The sequence below is a fragment of the Ranitomeya variabilis genome, chromosome 5, assembly GCF_051348905.1.
Source record: "Ranitomeya variabilis isolate aRanVar5 chromosome 5, aRanVar5.hap1, whole genome shotgun sequence".
Lineage (NCBI taxonomy): Eukaryota > Metazoa > Chordata > Amphibia > Anura > Dendrobatidae > Ranitomeya > Ranitomeya variabilis.
In genome coordinates this window covers 249013884-249030803 of record NC_135236.1, presented here as the reverse complement: position 1 = coordinate 249030803, position 16920 = coordinate 249013884, and the positions used below count along the sequence as shown (strand labels likewise).

General features: G+C 45.2%; 1 protein-coding gene across 4 annotated transcripts in view; it reads right to left on the bottom strand.

Annotated features, from left to right (window-relative positions):
* Positions 1–16920, bottom strand: part of AP3B2 (adaptor related protein complex 3 subunit beta 2) — a 136176-nt gene that overhangs the window by 47087 nt on the left and 72169 nt on the right. For all 4 annotated transcript variants that reach the window (XR_013215677.1, XM_077263991.1, XM_077263990.1 and 1 more), the window contains exons 19-23: positions 16146–16305; positions 14243–14432; positions 12330–12402; positions 10436–10542; positions 10085–10316 (exon numbers count right to left, since the gene is read on the bottom strand). Coding sequence is in view for 3 of the 4 variants with exons in the window: in XM_077263991.1 (XP_077120106.1) it covers positions 10085–10316; positions 10436–10542; positions 12330–12402; positions 14243–14432; positions 16146–16305 (762 nt within the window). In the remaining variant the exon portion in view is untranslated. The remainder of the gene's footprint in view (positions 1–10084; positions 10317–10435; positions 10543–12329; positions 12403–14242; positions 14433–16145; positions 16306–16920) is intronic.

Below are 16920 nucleotides of genomic sequence, written 5' to 3'. Positions count from 1 at the left end.
CTGATTCCAAATGTGATGTAGCCTGTCCACCACCACGTCCACTCCAGGACAATCCGAAGACTCCACCTGACCAGAGGAAAAACGAGGATGAAACCCCGAATTACAAAAAAAAGGAGAGACCAACGTGGCCGAACTAGCCCGATTATTAAGAGCAAATTCGGCCAGTGGCAAAAAAGCAACCCAGTCATCCTGATCAGCAGAAACAAAACACCTCAAATAAGTTTCCAAGGTCTGATTAGTTCGCTCCGTCTGGCCATTCGTCTGAGGATGGAATGCAGACGAGAAAGACAAATCAATGCCCATCTTGGCACAAAACGTCCGCCAAAATCTAGACACAAACTGGGATCCCCTGTCAGAAACGATATTCTCCGGAATCCCATGCAAACGAATCACGTTCTGAAAAAACAAAGGAACCAACTCAGAGGAGGAGGGCAACTTAGGCAAGGCACCAAATGAACCATCTTAGAAAAGCGGTCACACACAACCCAGATAACGGACATTTTCTGTGAAACCGGGAGATCAGAAATAAAATCCATGGAAATGTGCGTCCAAGGCCTCTTCGGGATGGGCAAGGATAACAACAACCCACTAGCCCGTGAACAGCAAGGCTTAGCTCGAGCACACACTTCACAAGACTGCACAAAAGTACGCACATCCCTAGACAAGGAAGGCCACCAAAAAGACCTGGCCACCAAGTCTCTTGTACCAAATATTCCAGGATGACCAGCCAACACAGAAGAATGGACCTCGGAGATGACTCTACTGGTCCAATCATCCGGAACAAACAGTCTTTCTGGTGGACATCGATCCGGTTTATCCACCTGAAACTCCTGTAATGCGCGTCGCAAGTCTGGGGATACGGCGGACAATATTACCCCATCCCTAAGGATACCAGCAGGCCCAGTGTCTCCAGGAGAGTCAGGCACAAAACTCCTGGAAAGAGCATCTGCCTTCACATTCTTTGAACCTGGCAGGTATGAAACCACGAAATTGAAACGAGAAAAAAATAACGACCAACGAGCCTGTCTAGGATTCAAACGCCTGGCAGACTCAAGGTAAATGAGATTCTTGTGATCAGTCAAGACCACCACGCGATGTTTAGCACCCTCAAGCCAATGACGCCACTCCTCAAATGCCCACTTCATGGCCAAAAGCTCCCGATTACCCACATCATAATTGCGCTCGGCGGGCGAGAATTTTCTAGAGAAGAAAGCACATGGCTTCATCACCGAGCCATTAGAACTTCTCTGTGACAAAACCGCCCCCGCTCCAATCTCGGAAGCATCAACCTCCACCTGGAAAGGAAGTGAAACATCTGGTTGACACAACACAGGAGCAGAAGAAAACCGGCGCTTAAGTTCCCGAAAAGCCTCCACGGCCGCAGGAGACCAATCAGCAACATCAGCACCCTTTTTAGTCAAATCAGTCAAAGGTTTAACAATACTGGAAAAATTAGCAATGAACCGACGATAAAAATTAGCAAACCCCAAGAACTTCTGAAGGCTCTTAACAGATGTAGGTTGTGTCCAGTCACAAATAGCCTGAACCTTAACGGGATCCATCTCAATAGTAGAAGGAGAAAAAATGTACCCCAAAAAAGAAATCTTCTGGACTCCGAAGAGACACTTTGAGCCCTTCACAAACAGAGAATTGGCCCGCAAAACCTGAAACACCTTCCTGACCTGTAGAACATGAGACTCCCAGTCATCAGAAAACACCAAAATATCATCCAAATACACAATCATAAACTTATCCAGATATTCACGGAAAATATTGTGCATAAAGGACTGAAAGACTGACGGAGCATTGGAGAGTCCAAAAGGCATTACCAAATACTCAAAATGGCCCTCAGGCGTATTAAATGCGGTTTTCCACTCATCACCCTGTTTTATCCGCACCAGATTATACGCACCACGAAGATCTATTTTAGTGAACCACCTAGCCCCCTTAATGCGAGCAAACAAATCAGTAAATAATGGCAATGGATACTGGTATTTGACTGTAATCTTATTCAGAAGGCGATAATCTATACAAGGCCTCAGGGAACCATCTTTTTTAGCCACGAAAAAAAAACCTGCTCCCAGAGGGGACGAAGATGGACGAATATGTCCCTTTTCCAAGGACTCCTTAATATAATTCCGCATAGCAGTATGCTCTGGCAGTGACAGATTAAATAAACGACCCTTAGGGAACTTACTGCCAGGAATCAATTCTATAGCACAGTCACACTCTCTATGGGGAGGGAGCGAATTGAGCTTAGGCTCCTCAAAAACATCCCTATAATCCGACAAAAACGCAGGGATCTCCGAAGGAGTAGATGAAGCGATAGAAATCGGAGGTGCATCATCATGAACCCCCTGACATCCCCAGCTTAGCACAGACATTGTTTTCCAGTCCAGGACAGGATTATGAGTTTGTAACCATGGCAGACCAAGCACTAGTACATCATGTAAATTATACAGTACAAGGAAGCGAATCACCTCCTGATGAACGGGAGTCATGCGCATGGTCACTTGTGTCCAATACTGCGGTTTATTCATAGCCAATGGTGTAGAATCAATTCCTTTCAGAGGAATAGGAACTTCCAGAGGCTCTAGACTAAAACCGCAGCGTTTAGCAAATGACCAATCCATAAGACTCAGGGCAGAGCCTGAATCCACATAGGCATCGACGGAAATGGAAGACAGTGAAAAAATCAGAGTCACAGACAAAATGAACTTAGACTGCAGAGTATCAATGGCAAAAGATTTATCAACCCTTTTTGTGCGTTTAGAGCATGCTGATATAACATGAGCTGAATCACCACAATAAAAACACAAACCATTTTTCCGCCTATAATTTTGCCGTTCACTTCTGGACTGAATTCTATCACATTGCATAGTCTCAGGTGCCTGTTCAGAAGACACCGCCAACTGGTGCACGGGTTTGCGCTCCCGTAAACGCCGATCAATCTGAATGGCCATAGCCATAGACTCATTCAGACCTGTAGGCGCAGGGAACCCCACCATAATATCCTTAATGGCCTCAGAAAGACCATTTCTGAAGTTTGCAGCCAGGGCGCACTCATTCCACTGAGTAAGCACCGACCATTTCCGAAATTTCTGACAATATATTTCCGCTTCATCATGCCCCTGAGAGAGGGCTAATAAAGCCTTTTCAGCCTGAATCTCTAGGTTAGGTTCCTCATAGAGCAATCCCAATGCCAGAAAAAACGCATCCACACTGAGCAATGCAGGATCCCCTGGTGCCAATGCAAATGCCCAATTCTGAGGGTCGCCCCGTAGGAACGATATAACAATCTTGACCTGTTGAGCAGGGTCTCCAGAGGAGCGAGATTTCAAAGAGAGAAACAATTTACAATTGTTCCTGAAATTCAGGAAGGTAGATCTATCTCCAGAAAAAAACTCTGGAATAGGAATTCTAGGTTCAGACATGGGAGTGTGAACAACGAAATCCTGTATGTTTTGAACCTTTGCCGTGAGATTACTCAGGCTGGAAGCCAAACTCTGGACATCCATGATAAACAGCTAAGATCAGAGCCATTCAAGGGTTAAGAGGAGGTAAGAAGCAGCTAGACAGCAATTAAGGGCTAGGCAGCAAAACTCTGAAGGAAAAAAAAAAAAAAATTTCCCTTGAACACTTCTTTTTCTCCTGCTTCAGCCCAAACAATTAACACTTTGTGGGCCGGCTATACTATCATGAATCCCCAATGGCTAGGGATAGCACAGGATAAGCAAAGATAATAAATATCGGACGAGCTCTAGGGTGATGGAACCTGGGCTGACCGCTGCCCTACGCCTGACAAACGCAACTAGAGATAGCCAGGGAGCGTGCCTACGTTGGTTCTAGACGCCACGCACCAGCCTAAGAGCTAACTAGTACTGCAGAGAAAACAAAGACCTCACTTGCCTCCAGAGGAATTAACCCCAAAGATATAGTTGCCCCCCACATGTATTGACGGTGAAATGAGAGGAAGGCACACACATAGAGATGATGTATATAGCTTTAGCAAATAGAGGCCCGCTGAAAACTAGAAAGCAGAATGACACAAAAGGGGACTGAGCGGTCAGCAAAAAACCCTAATCAAAAAAACCATCCTGAGATTACAAGAACCCATGTGCCAACTCATGGCACATGGGGAGAACCTCAGTCCACTAGAGCAACCAGCTAACAAAGAGACATTCTAAGCAAGCTGGACAAAAAACCAAACAACTGAAAATCAGCACTTAGCTTATCCTGAAAGATCTGGGAGCAGGTAGGCAGGAACCAAACAGAGCACATCTGAACACATTGATAGCCGGCAAGGGAAATGACAGAAAGGCCAGGTAAAATAGGAAACACCCAGCCTCTGATGGACAGATGGAAACCAAAGGCCGCAACCCACCAAAGTCACCCAGTACCAGCAGTAACCACCAGAGGGAGCCCGCAAACAGAATCCACAACAGGAGGGGGAGAAATGACCTCCCGCGCAGGATGGAGGCGGAAAGCGTCCACCAAGTGAGAGACTGTCTCACATTGAGAGGAAGGCGAATCGGGCGATCTAGGGAAAGTGGGTTCTTGTCCCAGGCAGACAGGAGAGCCAGATGGAGAGGGCAAAAGTGAAATTGAGCATAAGGTACCGCTTCCATGGAAGCGACCATCTTCCCTAGAACTTTCATACAGAGCTGTAGAGGCAGAGGGATCGGGCGCTTTAAGGCTTTGATGCCCTGGCGGAGAGAGAAGAACTTCTCTTTCGGGAGGAAGACCCGAGCTTGGAAGCTTGGATGGTGTTGAATTCCATGCCCAGGAACTCGATGCGTTGAGTTGGAATCAAGGTCGACTTGTCCCTGTTGATTATCCAGCTGAGGCGCATCAGCATGTCCAGAGTGATCTGGAGACTCTGGTCGCAGTCCCGGTGAGACGGACCCTTGACCAGAAGGTCGTCGAGATTGGGGATTATAAGGATCCCCTTTGAACGAAGTATGGCCATGACCGCTGCCATTACCTTCATAAAGACCCTGTGGGCGGACGCTAAGCCAAACGGGAGAGCTGTAAACTGGTAATGTTGTTCCTGGATCGCGAAACGAAGGAACCTCTGGTGCTGCTGACAAATCGGAATGTGCAGGTACGCATCCTGAATGTCCACAGAGCACAGATATTCCCCCGGTTCCATGGAAGCGATCACCGAGCGCAGTGACTCCATCTTGAAGTGTCGAACCCGAAGGTGGCGGTTCAACTGTTTGAGATCCAAAATCAGGCGGAGAGAGACGTCTTTTTTTGGAACCACGAACAGATTTGAGTAAAAACCCGAAAACCGCTCGCGGAAAGGTACAGGAACAATTACTCCTGAGGTGAGGAAGGCGTCGACGGCCTGGAGGAATCCTGGGGCATGGGACAGCTGCCTGGGTGGACGGGAGAGGAAGAAACAGCTTCCTGGGGGTGAAGAAAATTCTATTTTGTAGCCTGATGTGACGATCTCCCTGACAAAGCGTCGTCGACTACTGATAATCGAGCCTCTGTGAACAGAAGAAGCCTGCCTCCCACCCTGGAAAGATTTCCAGGTGGGGGAAAGCCGTCATTTTGAAGAGAATCTGTGGCTGCAAGATCAGGAAGGTTTAGAGGAGCGTCTCTTAGCCCTCCAGTGAGGGGTAGGCCTGAAGGAAGGTTTCCTCCATTCCCCCTGAGAGGAAGAACGCTCCTGCTGGGAGGAATCGCCAGAGAAGGAGAAGGGCTAGAAGGGACAAAAGGACTGGGGTCCCCTACGATTAAAGGGGCGCTTAGGCCTGGATTGAGGGAGAGAGGTGCTCTTTCCACCTGTACGTAGGAGATGATCTGGTCTAGCTTAGTGCCGAAGAACCTGGAGCCCTGGAACGGAAGGCCAGTGAGAGACTTTTTAGAAGCGGGGTCAGCGTTCCACGCCTTCAGCCAAAGGACACGGCGAATGGCAATGATGTAGCTGTTTGCTTTTGCAGAACAAGCAGCCACATCCAAGGAGGCATTTAACAGATATTTCCCCTCGTGTGCAATCTGGTCCGCTAAATAAGCTAGTTCCTCCGAAGGAGCCGAAGCAACGATGCCCCTGCGAAGTATCTTGGCCCAGACAGACACGGCTTTCGCCATCCAAGAGGAGGCGAAATTCAGTCAGAGAGAGGCGCCAGAAGCCTCAAAGGCTGATTTGGTTAAAGCCTCAATTTGCCTGTCCGTAGCGTCCTTAAGAGACGCTGCATCAGGGACAGACAGAACTGTCTGCGAGGATAGACGAGAGACAGGCGGGTCTACCTTAGGGGAATCAGACCATTTGCTGCAGTTTAATAACTGCCCTTTGGATCATTATGTTTAACATTTGCTGACTAGGTCTGGATTAAAGGGGTACAAGATATCCAGACGCTTTCTTCCTGGAAAACGTTTTCCATGTTGTTCCCAATGTTTAGAGGTAGTATTCTCAAACTCTTTGTGATTGGGAAAAACTCTAGAGGGCCGTTTCACCAGTTTGAATGAAACGGAGTCCTCCTGGGAGGTGGAATCCTCCTCCTTACGTTCAAGGGTTTGAATAATAGCCGAAATAAGGCTATCTACGATGTCCTGCGTGCCAGAGGTCTGATCTGTATCTGAATCAGACTCTGAGTGCGAAAGTACATCTGACCCGACGTCCGCCTCAGAGGAGGGGGAACGGGTGGAGAGGGGTATTCTAGATGGTGCCGCGGGTTCCGGAGAGCTGGATGAGGAGCTAGACAGAGTCCTCTTTCTGGATCCTTTGTCCAATCTGACCCTGTGCGGGACGTGGTTAGGTGCGAGCGAATCGCCGTGGGAGGCGTTCGTGGCACTGGTGGCAGAAGATAGAAGCGGCAAGCGTTCCAGGACCTGTACCAGGGACTGGGACACTTTTGTCAGGTCTCAGACTGAGTGAGACATAGCAACAGCCCACTCCGGGGGAGGGGGAGTGCACTCATCCCGAGCAATAGGAGCTTCCTGAGGGATAGACATGGTGGAAGGACTGCAGGACAGACAGAAAGGCGACAGCTGGCCTGAAGCCCACTTTCTCTTATAGCTGGAGGCCTGTGTGGTTTTGGGCATAGGTAGAGCCTGAATGAGGACTGCTGCAGGACGCTATAACGGCGATACTGCTGAAGAGGGCTGTAGCAGAACGCTATGCCGGCGATATTGCTTAACTGCAGCAGAACGCTAAGAAGGCGAGCTGAAGGGAGTAAAGCCGAGGAGGGAGGCAGGGAATGCTGAGCCTACCAGACACCCAGCGATTGCAGAAGCAGCGCAGGTACTGTGTCCCCCTCCGAATCCTGAAGACGCTGCAGGAGCCCGCCAAGATGGACACAGTTCTCTCTGGCCATGCGCCGATGGAGCGAGCGGTGGGCGGGCAAAGCTGTGTTTGGGCACGCAGAAGTGCGGGCATACACAAGAAACTTGTGCTCAGGAAGGATATAATGGAACTAGAGAGAGTACAAAGGAGGGCAACAAAATTAATAAAGGGGATGGGAGAACTACAATACCCAGATAGATTAGCGAAATTAGGATTATTTAGTCTAGAAAAAAGACGACTGAGGGGCGATCTAATAACAATGTATAAGTATATAAGGGGACAATACAAATATCTCTCCGGGGATCTGTTTATACCAAGGAAGGTGATGGGCACAAGGGGGCATTCTTTGCGTCTGGAGGAGAGAAGGTTTTTCCACCAACATAGAAGAGGATTCTTTACTGTTAGGGCAGTGAGAATCTGGAATTGCTTGCCTGAGGGGGTGGTGATGGCGAACTCAGTCGAGGGGTTCAAGAGAGGCCTGGATGTCTTCCTGGAGCAGAACAATATTGTATCATACAATTATTAGGTTCTGTAGAAGGACGTAGATCTGGGGATTTATTATGATGGAATATAGGCTGAACTGGATGGACAAATGTCTTTTTTCGGCCTTACTAACTATGTTACTATGTTAAAAAGAAACCGGCGTCCTGATAGGCCGACACGCCTGAGGAGGCGTGTCGGATGGAGAGCCGAGGCAGTGCACAGCAGAGGGGGCGTGCCCGGCGCTGGAGAAAATGAAAGTGCGGCACTGATAGGCCTAGACTGGCAAGGGGGTGTGGCCTATCTAGGGAAGGAGAAAGGCTGCAATATGCCGGGAATCGCGCGATTAGGTGGAAATTTGAAATCTAGAGACCGGTGAGCGCTGCCATGGTGGTGGTGGTGGTGGTGGTGGTGGTGGGGGGGGGGGGTAAGTGAGCTCCTGTCCCACTTGCTACCTTGCTTGAATCCGGCTCCTTGGTGTCTGAGGATCGTGACAGAATCCCTCGGAGCAGAAGAGGGTCCTGGGAGTAAGATCAGCATCAACCCCTTACGAGAAGGGGGGAGGTCACCATAGATGACCACCGTCTTCCTCTCAGCCCTCTCCGAGGAGAGGGGTGAGGAGGGGAAAAGGCGAGGACTGGCCACCAAGAAGTCACCTTGAAACACCCATAATGGTGACAGGGGACGAAGTCTTGCCAGCGGGTCCGAGAGTAGGCAATGCAGGGAGTACCACACTGCTCTCTCGGTCGCTTAAATGTGGGAAAAACAGGGTGAGAATCTGCACCCTGTTACCCGAAGAAGTGAATCTGAAAGAGAAAGGGAAATGATTAATAAAACACAAAAACCCCTGTAAAAGAAAATAATGCAGATCTGGTGGTTAGATCCAGGTCTGCCTCCTACAGACACTAACCAAAAACTGAGTTGCCTGGTGCCTGTCGGAGGGTGTATACTGCCGAGGAGGAGTTAACGTTTCCTTATTTGCATAGTGTCAGCCTCCTAGCAATAGCAGCATACACCCCATGGTTACCTGTGTCCCCTAATGAAGCGAGAAAGAAATGGCTTTATATCCTTTTCCAGACTGATAGATCTAAATTACTTTGTTTCTCATTTGTTTCAGAATTTATTTGAATTGCAGCATGATGTCTAGCTTTTGAAGAACCACTGGTCTACTTCACTTTGTCAGGCAGGTCCTATTTAAGTGATTTCTTGATTGAGAACAAGTGTGGCAGTAATCAAGCCTAGGTGTGGCTAGAGAATATTTGAATTCAGCTTCCCAAAGATGTGATAAACCAGTTATTTTATGTTTTAAGAGGGGGTGGTGGTGCAATCACTTTTTCACACAGGGACCTATAGGTTTGGGTTTCTTTTTCCCTTAATAATAAAGACCTCCATTTAAAACTGCATTTTGTTTACTTGTGTTATCTTTGTCTAATATTTAAATTTGTTTGGTGATCTGAAACATTTATGTAAGACAGACATGCAAAGGAATAGGAAATCAGGAAGGGGCAAACACGTTTTCACACAACTGTGTATTAGAAAGTGCCATAAAACCATGTCTCAACACATTTGTGAAAATAAACATATAGGCCCTGATTTATCAAAGCTTTTTTATCAGAAGTCTGTCATAAAAGCTTTGAAAAGTGGAACAAATTTTGCATACTGCGAGGTTGCGCAAACATTTCTACACTTTTGACATCTTCACGGCATTTTCGCCCAGCTCCAACAAAGTTGGCGGAGTGTGGATGGGTATGTAATGAGCACCATTCATGATGACCGGCAATATTCTCTACCCAAAAAATCTTACTCCAGTAGGGACTGGAGTATGATTTGTGGCGAGGCACATGCCACTATGTGCCTTGGCTGATTCATTAAAAGACATGCGCCTTTCAATGAATCAAAAGCCTCGCACTCCAACCCCCCCCTCATCATGACCAGGTTGAAAATGCTAGGCTTCATGAATCGGGCCCATAGTGTGCAACCACTTTGACACTTCCTAAAATAAATCCAGGAATCTTTTTATATCCATCTAACACAATCTATGCTACAAAGAACCCTTGATTTGTCTCCATGAGAACGCAATGTATACATACTTACTTTTTTAAAGTATTCTTTTCTTACAATGTGAATACATTCCCATGAGGATGTGATTCTGATTTGAATTTTGCTTTGTATTAATGACTAATATCTTCTCCTTTGCCATTCAGTGTGATCCTTATGTGGGAATTTTCACAATACACCATTGGATGACTCTTGTCGACTATTATATCAATACTAAAAAAAAAACTTTTGAAACTAATAACAAATATGTACCTATTTCCTGAAACTCTTGCATCCTCATACCACTCAGCAGCTTAGGCTCACTAGTGTGGATACTTCGCACTTCACTCTCAGTGTTGTTGGAGATCTTTATTTGAACAGACAGCATCCGATGATCAGGTGTAAATGGCTGGCGGCTGAATATATATTCCATAGACAGGCCCTCTCCAGTCATTCGATGTAGTAGTTCGAATGTGCGACCAGTGGAGAATATAGGACTGATTACCTTAGGGGGAAAAATAGAAACACTACATCATGGAATAGAATAAATTGAGCATTATAAATAGATGTCATATTTTAATAGAGTTGATAGATGCCACCATGGTATAGCCCCATGCTACTCACTGTGGGGGTAAGAGAAGTGTCCGTTAATGATAATCCTTCAAGGTCAGTCACTAAGCTGGATGAAACAATACTCCCAGACGTTGTAAGAGGGGCAGAGGGCACTGAGACTATAAAAGAAGACAAAAAAAAACACATTTATGCTACTTTAGCTAAGGAGTTTGCATAAAGTTCTTGATTAAATTATATGACAGGGTATCTGTATTAGGCTACGGTCACACATTCAGTATTTCACCTCAGTATTTGTAAGCCAAGACCAGGAGTGGGTGATAAATACAGAAGCGGTGACGTGTTTCTAATATACTTTTCCTCTGATTGTTCCTCTCCTGGTTCTTGTCTTATAAATACTGATTTAAATACTGACCAAATACTGAACATGTGAACATGGCCTTAGTTTGCTGGAGCTGGGCTCAGTTTTTATTCTGTATTTGTTAGATGCTAACCAGAGGTGCATTTTTTACACTTCTGTTCTATCCGTGTTTTTCACTGATGATAGAACAAGTATCCATTATAGTCTTTAGGGCTATTCGCATGTCTGTATGTTTGGGGACCGAGTGTCCACAAAAAACACAGAGATGTGTCTATTTTTGATCTGAGTCACCCATTTAAATTAATGAGTCCGTAAAAGAAAATTGAACAGCACACAGATGCCATCCATGTATATCCTGAGCATTGTCCCTTTTTAAACATTTAATACATGGGAAAAGCTTAGATAACTTTGCGGTATGAGAAGAACGGATGCACCTGATGGTAAAAAAATGACACACGGACCCAAAATGAATGAAAATCAAATCTAGCACCATGCTGCAGGAACTGATGTGTTGTAGGAAAAATGCATGTGTTTTTGATGTATTTTCCCCACTCATTAGTACAGGTGAAATCGCTGAAAGTATTGACGTCCTGCAGACTTAAATCTTCTGCAAATCTGTAAGAAAAAAAATAAGCAACGTGTACATGAGACTTCAGGAATCTCATTCACTTTGCTGTTTGTTACTAGGAAATTTTTCAGGTTTTGTAACAAATCTCCACAGAAAAAACATGACCAAAATATCAATGTGTGCAGAGACCCTAACAGGGTGCGTTATTTTAGTCCTTGTCTGAATCTGCTGCTATATATAATGCTGGCATTACTATGTGTTGGAAAATAATACTGTGCAATATTTGATCTTCAATGTCAGAATGTCTTCTTTCTACCAACGAGAAATGGAAAGGTATTGTTCAGAGGTCCAAAGAGAGATACCAAGTAATAGTGACTCATCAAGAATTAAAAATATATATATCTTTTTTGCTTGTTGGATGTTAAATAATATAAAAAATCTCCACTGTAATAGAACTTTTTCCATCTTCTATCACTCTGCTCATTCATTCGTTTCTGAGTGAAGTTTGTTATAACTCTTTTCAAGCATAATGTACACTATTTGCAAGAAAAAGTATTTCTAATATTAAATAATATGGTGATGCGCTGAGATTTATAGAAAAAGTATTTTATGTTAGGGTATGTGCACACACAGCATTTTTTTAGATGTATCCACTGAATTTTACAGAATGAAGACGCTTCAGGAATAAGCCAGTGATGTTTTTTTCTGTAGTGTCTTCATTGGTGTCTTTACCGTCTATTTTGTGGCGGCTCCACTGCTGGCGTCTTTTTTTTTCAGTTAAGTGCAACTTCTTTTAACTGTTTCCAGACTTTAGAAGCCTGAAGTGGTTATAAGAAGTGACAAAAGATGTAACATATGCACAGCAAGTCCTTTTTACATTGCTGTGGATTATGCTCATTCTTTGTGGCGGTTTTCTTTAGAGCTTTTTCAGGTGGAATCCACCTGAAAAAGACATCATGTGCATATAACCTTATACAAACACCAGTGAAACTCTATTCATATGTCAAGATTTTACTCACAGTCATCTAGATCCAGTAAAGACATCTCTTTTGTCTCCTTGGACTGCTTTACTGCTGGTTTGGAAGCTACAGACTGAGTAGGGAAAGAAAGTAACGTCACTCATACATTTATATGCTCTCCTTGACAATTCTAAATCCTATAAACTGGAGGTCTGTTACAGTAAAAGTGTCACTTAATACAGTTTTACCTATTTCAGAGGCATTTACATAACATAATGTTAAATCATACTTCTCAACTCTCCCATAATATCTGGGAGGCTCTTGGAAAAATACGGGACCTAATAAACAGTGATTGGGGTGTGACACGTGCACCAGTAAAATTGACTTTGAGGGCCCACTGTTGAGTTACATGCAAATATCACATTAGCCTCATTCACAAATTGTTCTGGGCTACTTTTGTCTGATATGTAATGACCCTCTGCTCTCACTGGAGAGAAATTGCAAGTTGAGCACAACAGACATAAATGTGATTACTGAGATATGTTCAGACAAGTAGGCTGAGGGAGTGATAGTACAGCAGAGCTGACAGTACTAAGAGATGAAGTGGTGCTGATGGAAATGTTTGTAAAGTGACACAGCTAAACTTAGCTGTGCTGCCCCTCCCCCACAGGGACCTTATCTGAAAGGTGTAAGTCATGTGTGCTTTCTAATCATGCAGGAGGTTAGGGTACCGTCACACAGTGCCATTTTCATCGCTACGACGGCACGATTCGTGACGTTCTAGCGATATCGTGACGATATCGCTGTGTCTGACACGCTACTGCGATCCGGATCCCCGCTGAGAATCGTACGTCGTAGCAGATCGTTTGAAACTTTCTTTCGTCGTCTAGTGTCCCGCTGTGGCGGCATGATTGCATCGTGTGACACAGGTTGTATACGATGTGCGCACAGTAACCAACAGCTTCTACATCGCAAATACGTCATGAAATTATCGCTCCAGCGCCGTGTATTGCAACGTGTGACCGCAGTCTACGACGCTGGAGCGATACTTATACGACGCTGCAACATCACGAATCGTGCCGTCGTAGCGATGAAAATGGCACTGTGTGACGGTACCCTTAGACCAGGCGATCAAAGCTGCATTATTACACTACATACACTGAGAAAACTGCTCAAAACTATGTTTGGGAATGTTCTTCTTTCTTTTGAGTGTAGCTACCTGCTTATGATTGGTCAGCATCATACAGGGAGAAGAAGTAAACGCCTCATATAAAATCTGCCGGATAACACTCACTATGACTTAAAAAAGTTAACTCATTACGTGACAAATACTTTGATTGCTAATATCTCTGTGACAGAGTTTTATTCCACTTTTCAGCTATTATTACATCGTGTGTCCAGTTCAACCTTAAAATTTGGTGAAATGTCGTTTTTAATTCTCCCATACTTAGGCCTCATTCATAGGAGTGCATTCCTTGCTTTTCACTTATAGCACTTGCACCTATGATAGTCTATTGGATAGTTCACATGTCCTATTTTTTCCTTGGATATTGCGGAGGCATGTTCAATAATGATCTGAGTGTCATATAAAAATCATCAATACAAGGCTATGGATCCGTGAAAAAAATCAGATAGCACTTTCAATTTTTCAAGGGCTGATAAATAGGAGAAACTTTTTTTTTCCTATCAGAGAAAAACTGATGAAAATCTGATGGACCATTTTTATTGTATGTGAAAATAACTGATGTCTGAATGAGGTCTAAGTGCCGAGGACTGCAAACTGCAAAAGTAAGGAGTGGGGAGTATTGGCAGAGTTTAGAGTTTCTGGTCTTAATATGTATTTATGTGGTCCCAGATCTGTGTTTAGTTAGGGGCTTGGTTTGTGGTCGGTATTAGTTTAGGGTGACTGCTAAATGAGTACACTAGGGGGTCTGGTCTGGCATCCAGATTCATTTTATAAAATAGAGACTTACAGGCCTTTTCTTTTTAGGCTCAGGCTGCGGTTGTTCTTTCTCATCCTCTTCCTCGTCATCCTCTTCTGACGAAGATTCACTCTCAGATTCGCTCTCTGAGCTGCTTTCTTCTGAAGCGGACTTCTTTGCTGTTCTCACTGGGGTTTTCTTCCCTTTTGCTGTTAATCTTTGATCCCGATCACTTTCATCACTGTCAATTGATCAAGAATGTAATTTTTTTTACATACAAAACCTATTTAAAGGGAACCTGTCGCCCCCCCAGGCGTTTTTAACTAAAAGAGCCACCTTGTGCAGCAGTAATGCTGCATTCTGACAAGGTGGCTCTTTTAGTTCTGGGTGCTGTAACTGCAGAAATAATCCGTTTTGTAATTTGTCCTAAATACCTTTCTTCAGTCCTGGAGGCAGGCCTTTCCCCCCCTGCTGCAGACGCTACACAGCCGTCACTCAAATCCTCTTGGCGCCGCCTCCTCACTGCTGTTTTGAAATCAGCTGTCGCCTGCGCACTTTTGTCATGCCTTGGGCAGGCGCAGTGAGAGCTGCCCGTCCTCTATCCTCATATGCAGTCTAGCTGACTGTGCCTGTGCGGCTGCCCTGCCTGTGAATCCCAGCCCCGCAGTGTCTTCTGATTTATTCACATTGCGGGGCTGGGATTCACAGGCAGGGCGGCCGCACAGGCGTAGTCAGCTAGACTGCATATGAGGACAGAGGACGGGCAGCGCTCACTGCGCCTGCCCAAGGCAGGAGAAAAGAGCACAGGTGCCGGCTCATTTCAAAACAGCGCTGAGGAGGCGGCTCCCGGCGCCAAGAAGATGAGTGACGGCTGTGTGGCGTCTGCAGCGGGGGGGAAAGGCCTGCCTTCAGGACTGAAGAAAGCATTTATGACAAATTACAAAACGGATTATTTCTGCAGTTACAGCACCAATAACTAAAAGAGCCACCTTGTCAGAATGCAGCATTACTGCTGCACAAGGTGGCTCTTTTAGTTTCAAACGCCTGGGGGGGGGGGGGGGGGGTGACAGGTTCCCTTTAACTGTTACCTTTTTTCCCCCCTAACAAAATAGTGACATTATATGATCCCCTGTAATGGTAGCAAAACAGAATACTGAACCTCTCCGCACCCTTTGCTGATGTTAAGGAAATAGGACTGTCTGTGTTCCATCAAGTTAAGGTTCCAAAAAGTGTGTTATGTCACAAGGGGCTTACATGTAAAATGGGCATATGCTTCAAGTCTTATTTAGGGTCCTAATAAGCATGAGGCTGTTCTTGTTTATATTTCTAAGGGCTTATACTCACTTGCGTGAAATACGGCTGAGTCTCGCATGGTTACACCCGGCTCTGCCGCCGGCACTTAGGAGCGGAGCGTGCAGCTCCATGCATTGCTTTGCGGCCGCACGCTCCACTCCCAAGTGCCGGCGGCAGAGCCGGGTTTTAACATCGGCCGTATTTCACGTAAGTGAGTATGAGCCCTACGGCCGGGGTCGCACGATCAATGATTCTCTCATGTGAGAGAATCGGGCCGATTATGCTAATGACAGTCATCTTACTGTGCTGCAATTTACTCACATGAGAGAATCGCATCACAGTTGCGGAGAAAACAGAACTTAATTTCTACAACTTCTTTATTCTCTTAGTCAGTGGATGTTGGGCTGCACCAGGATGACATCCGAGTGCAGTCCGATCTTTCACATGCACCAAACATTGTATAAGTGCATGTGATCCGATCATTGGATGCACCTGCAGCATTTTGCAATTGATTTCTCATGCCCAATCGGCATGAGAAAATAATCGTTCATCTGCCCTGCCCCATAGTATAACATTGGGCCGAGTGCTATCCGATAAAACATCACATAGCACCCGGCCATGTTATACTCCAGTGTGAATGGGCCCTAACACTCCTCCGTACCTCCCCTCACTCTGTGGTTCATCTTTCTTGTCCTTTTTCTTCTCTTCCTTTTCAGACTCTTCTTCATCTTCACTCTCTTCCTCCTCTTCTTCACTCTCAGACCCTGAACCACTACCACTGGAACTCTCACCACTCTCTGACTCACTCACTGACTCTGGTTCTGAAATAAAAACATTATAAGGCATATATATTATCAGATGTAAAAAATACTCATGTTAAATATGGAAAATTGATAAGTTGAACTATGTTCTGCAATGTATATACTTTTATCTTAAAGAAAAAAATACAAAAAGGATTGACATGCACTACTGCAAAGAAAAGTAGACCTCGTTAATATTCAGCTTCTCAATTTTCTTTGGCAACAGTTTCATGTGTGATTAAAATTAGTAATAACAGCGTTGCCTTTTAAAAGGGAATCTTTCACTAGGTTATTGCTACTGAATCTAAGAGCAGTGTGATGTAGGGGCAGATACCATGATTCCAGTAATGTGTCACATACTGGTCTGCTTGCTGTAGTTTTTATAAAATCATTGTTTATCAGCAGGAGATTATATCTAGAGGAGTAGTAAATCTGCTGTCATGTAGTCATCCCCCTTCATGAGTTCTGTATAACCCTGCCCCTACCACTGATTGGCAGCTTTTTGCCTATGCACAGTGTACACAGAGAGCTGCCAATCAGTGGTGTGGGCGGAGTCATACAGAGCTCAGAATTCAGAGTACTGGCTGAACTGCATCAGATAAAATTGTGATTTTATTGAAGATACAACACACAGCC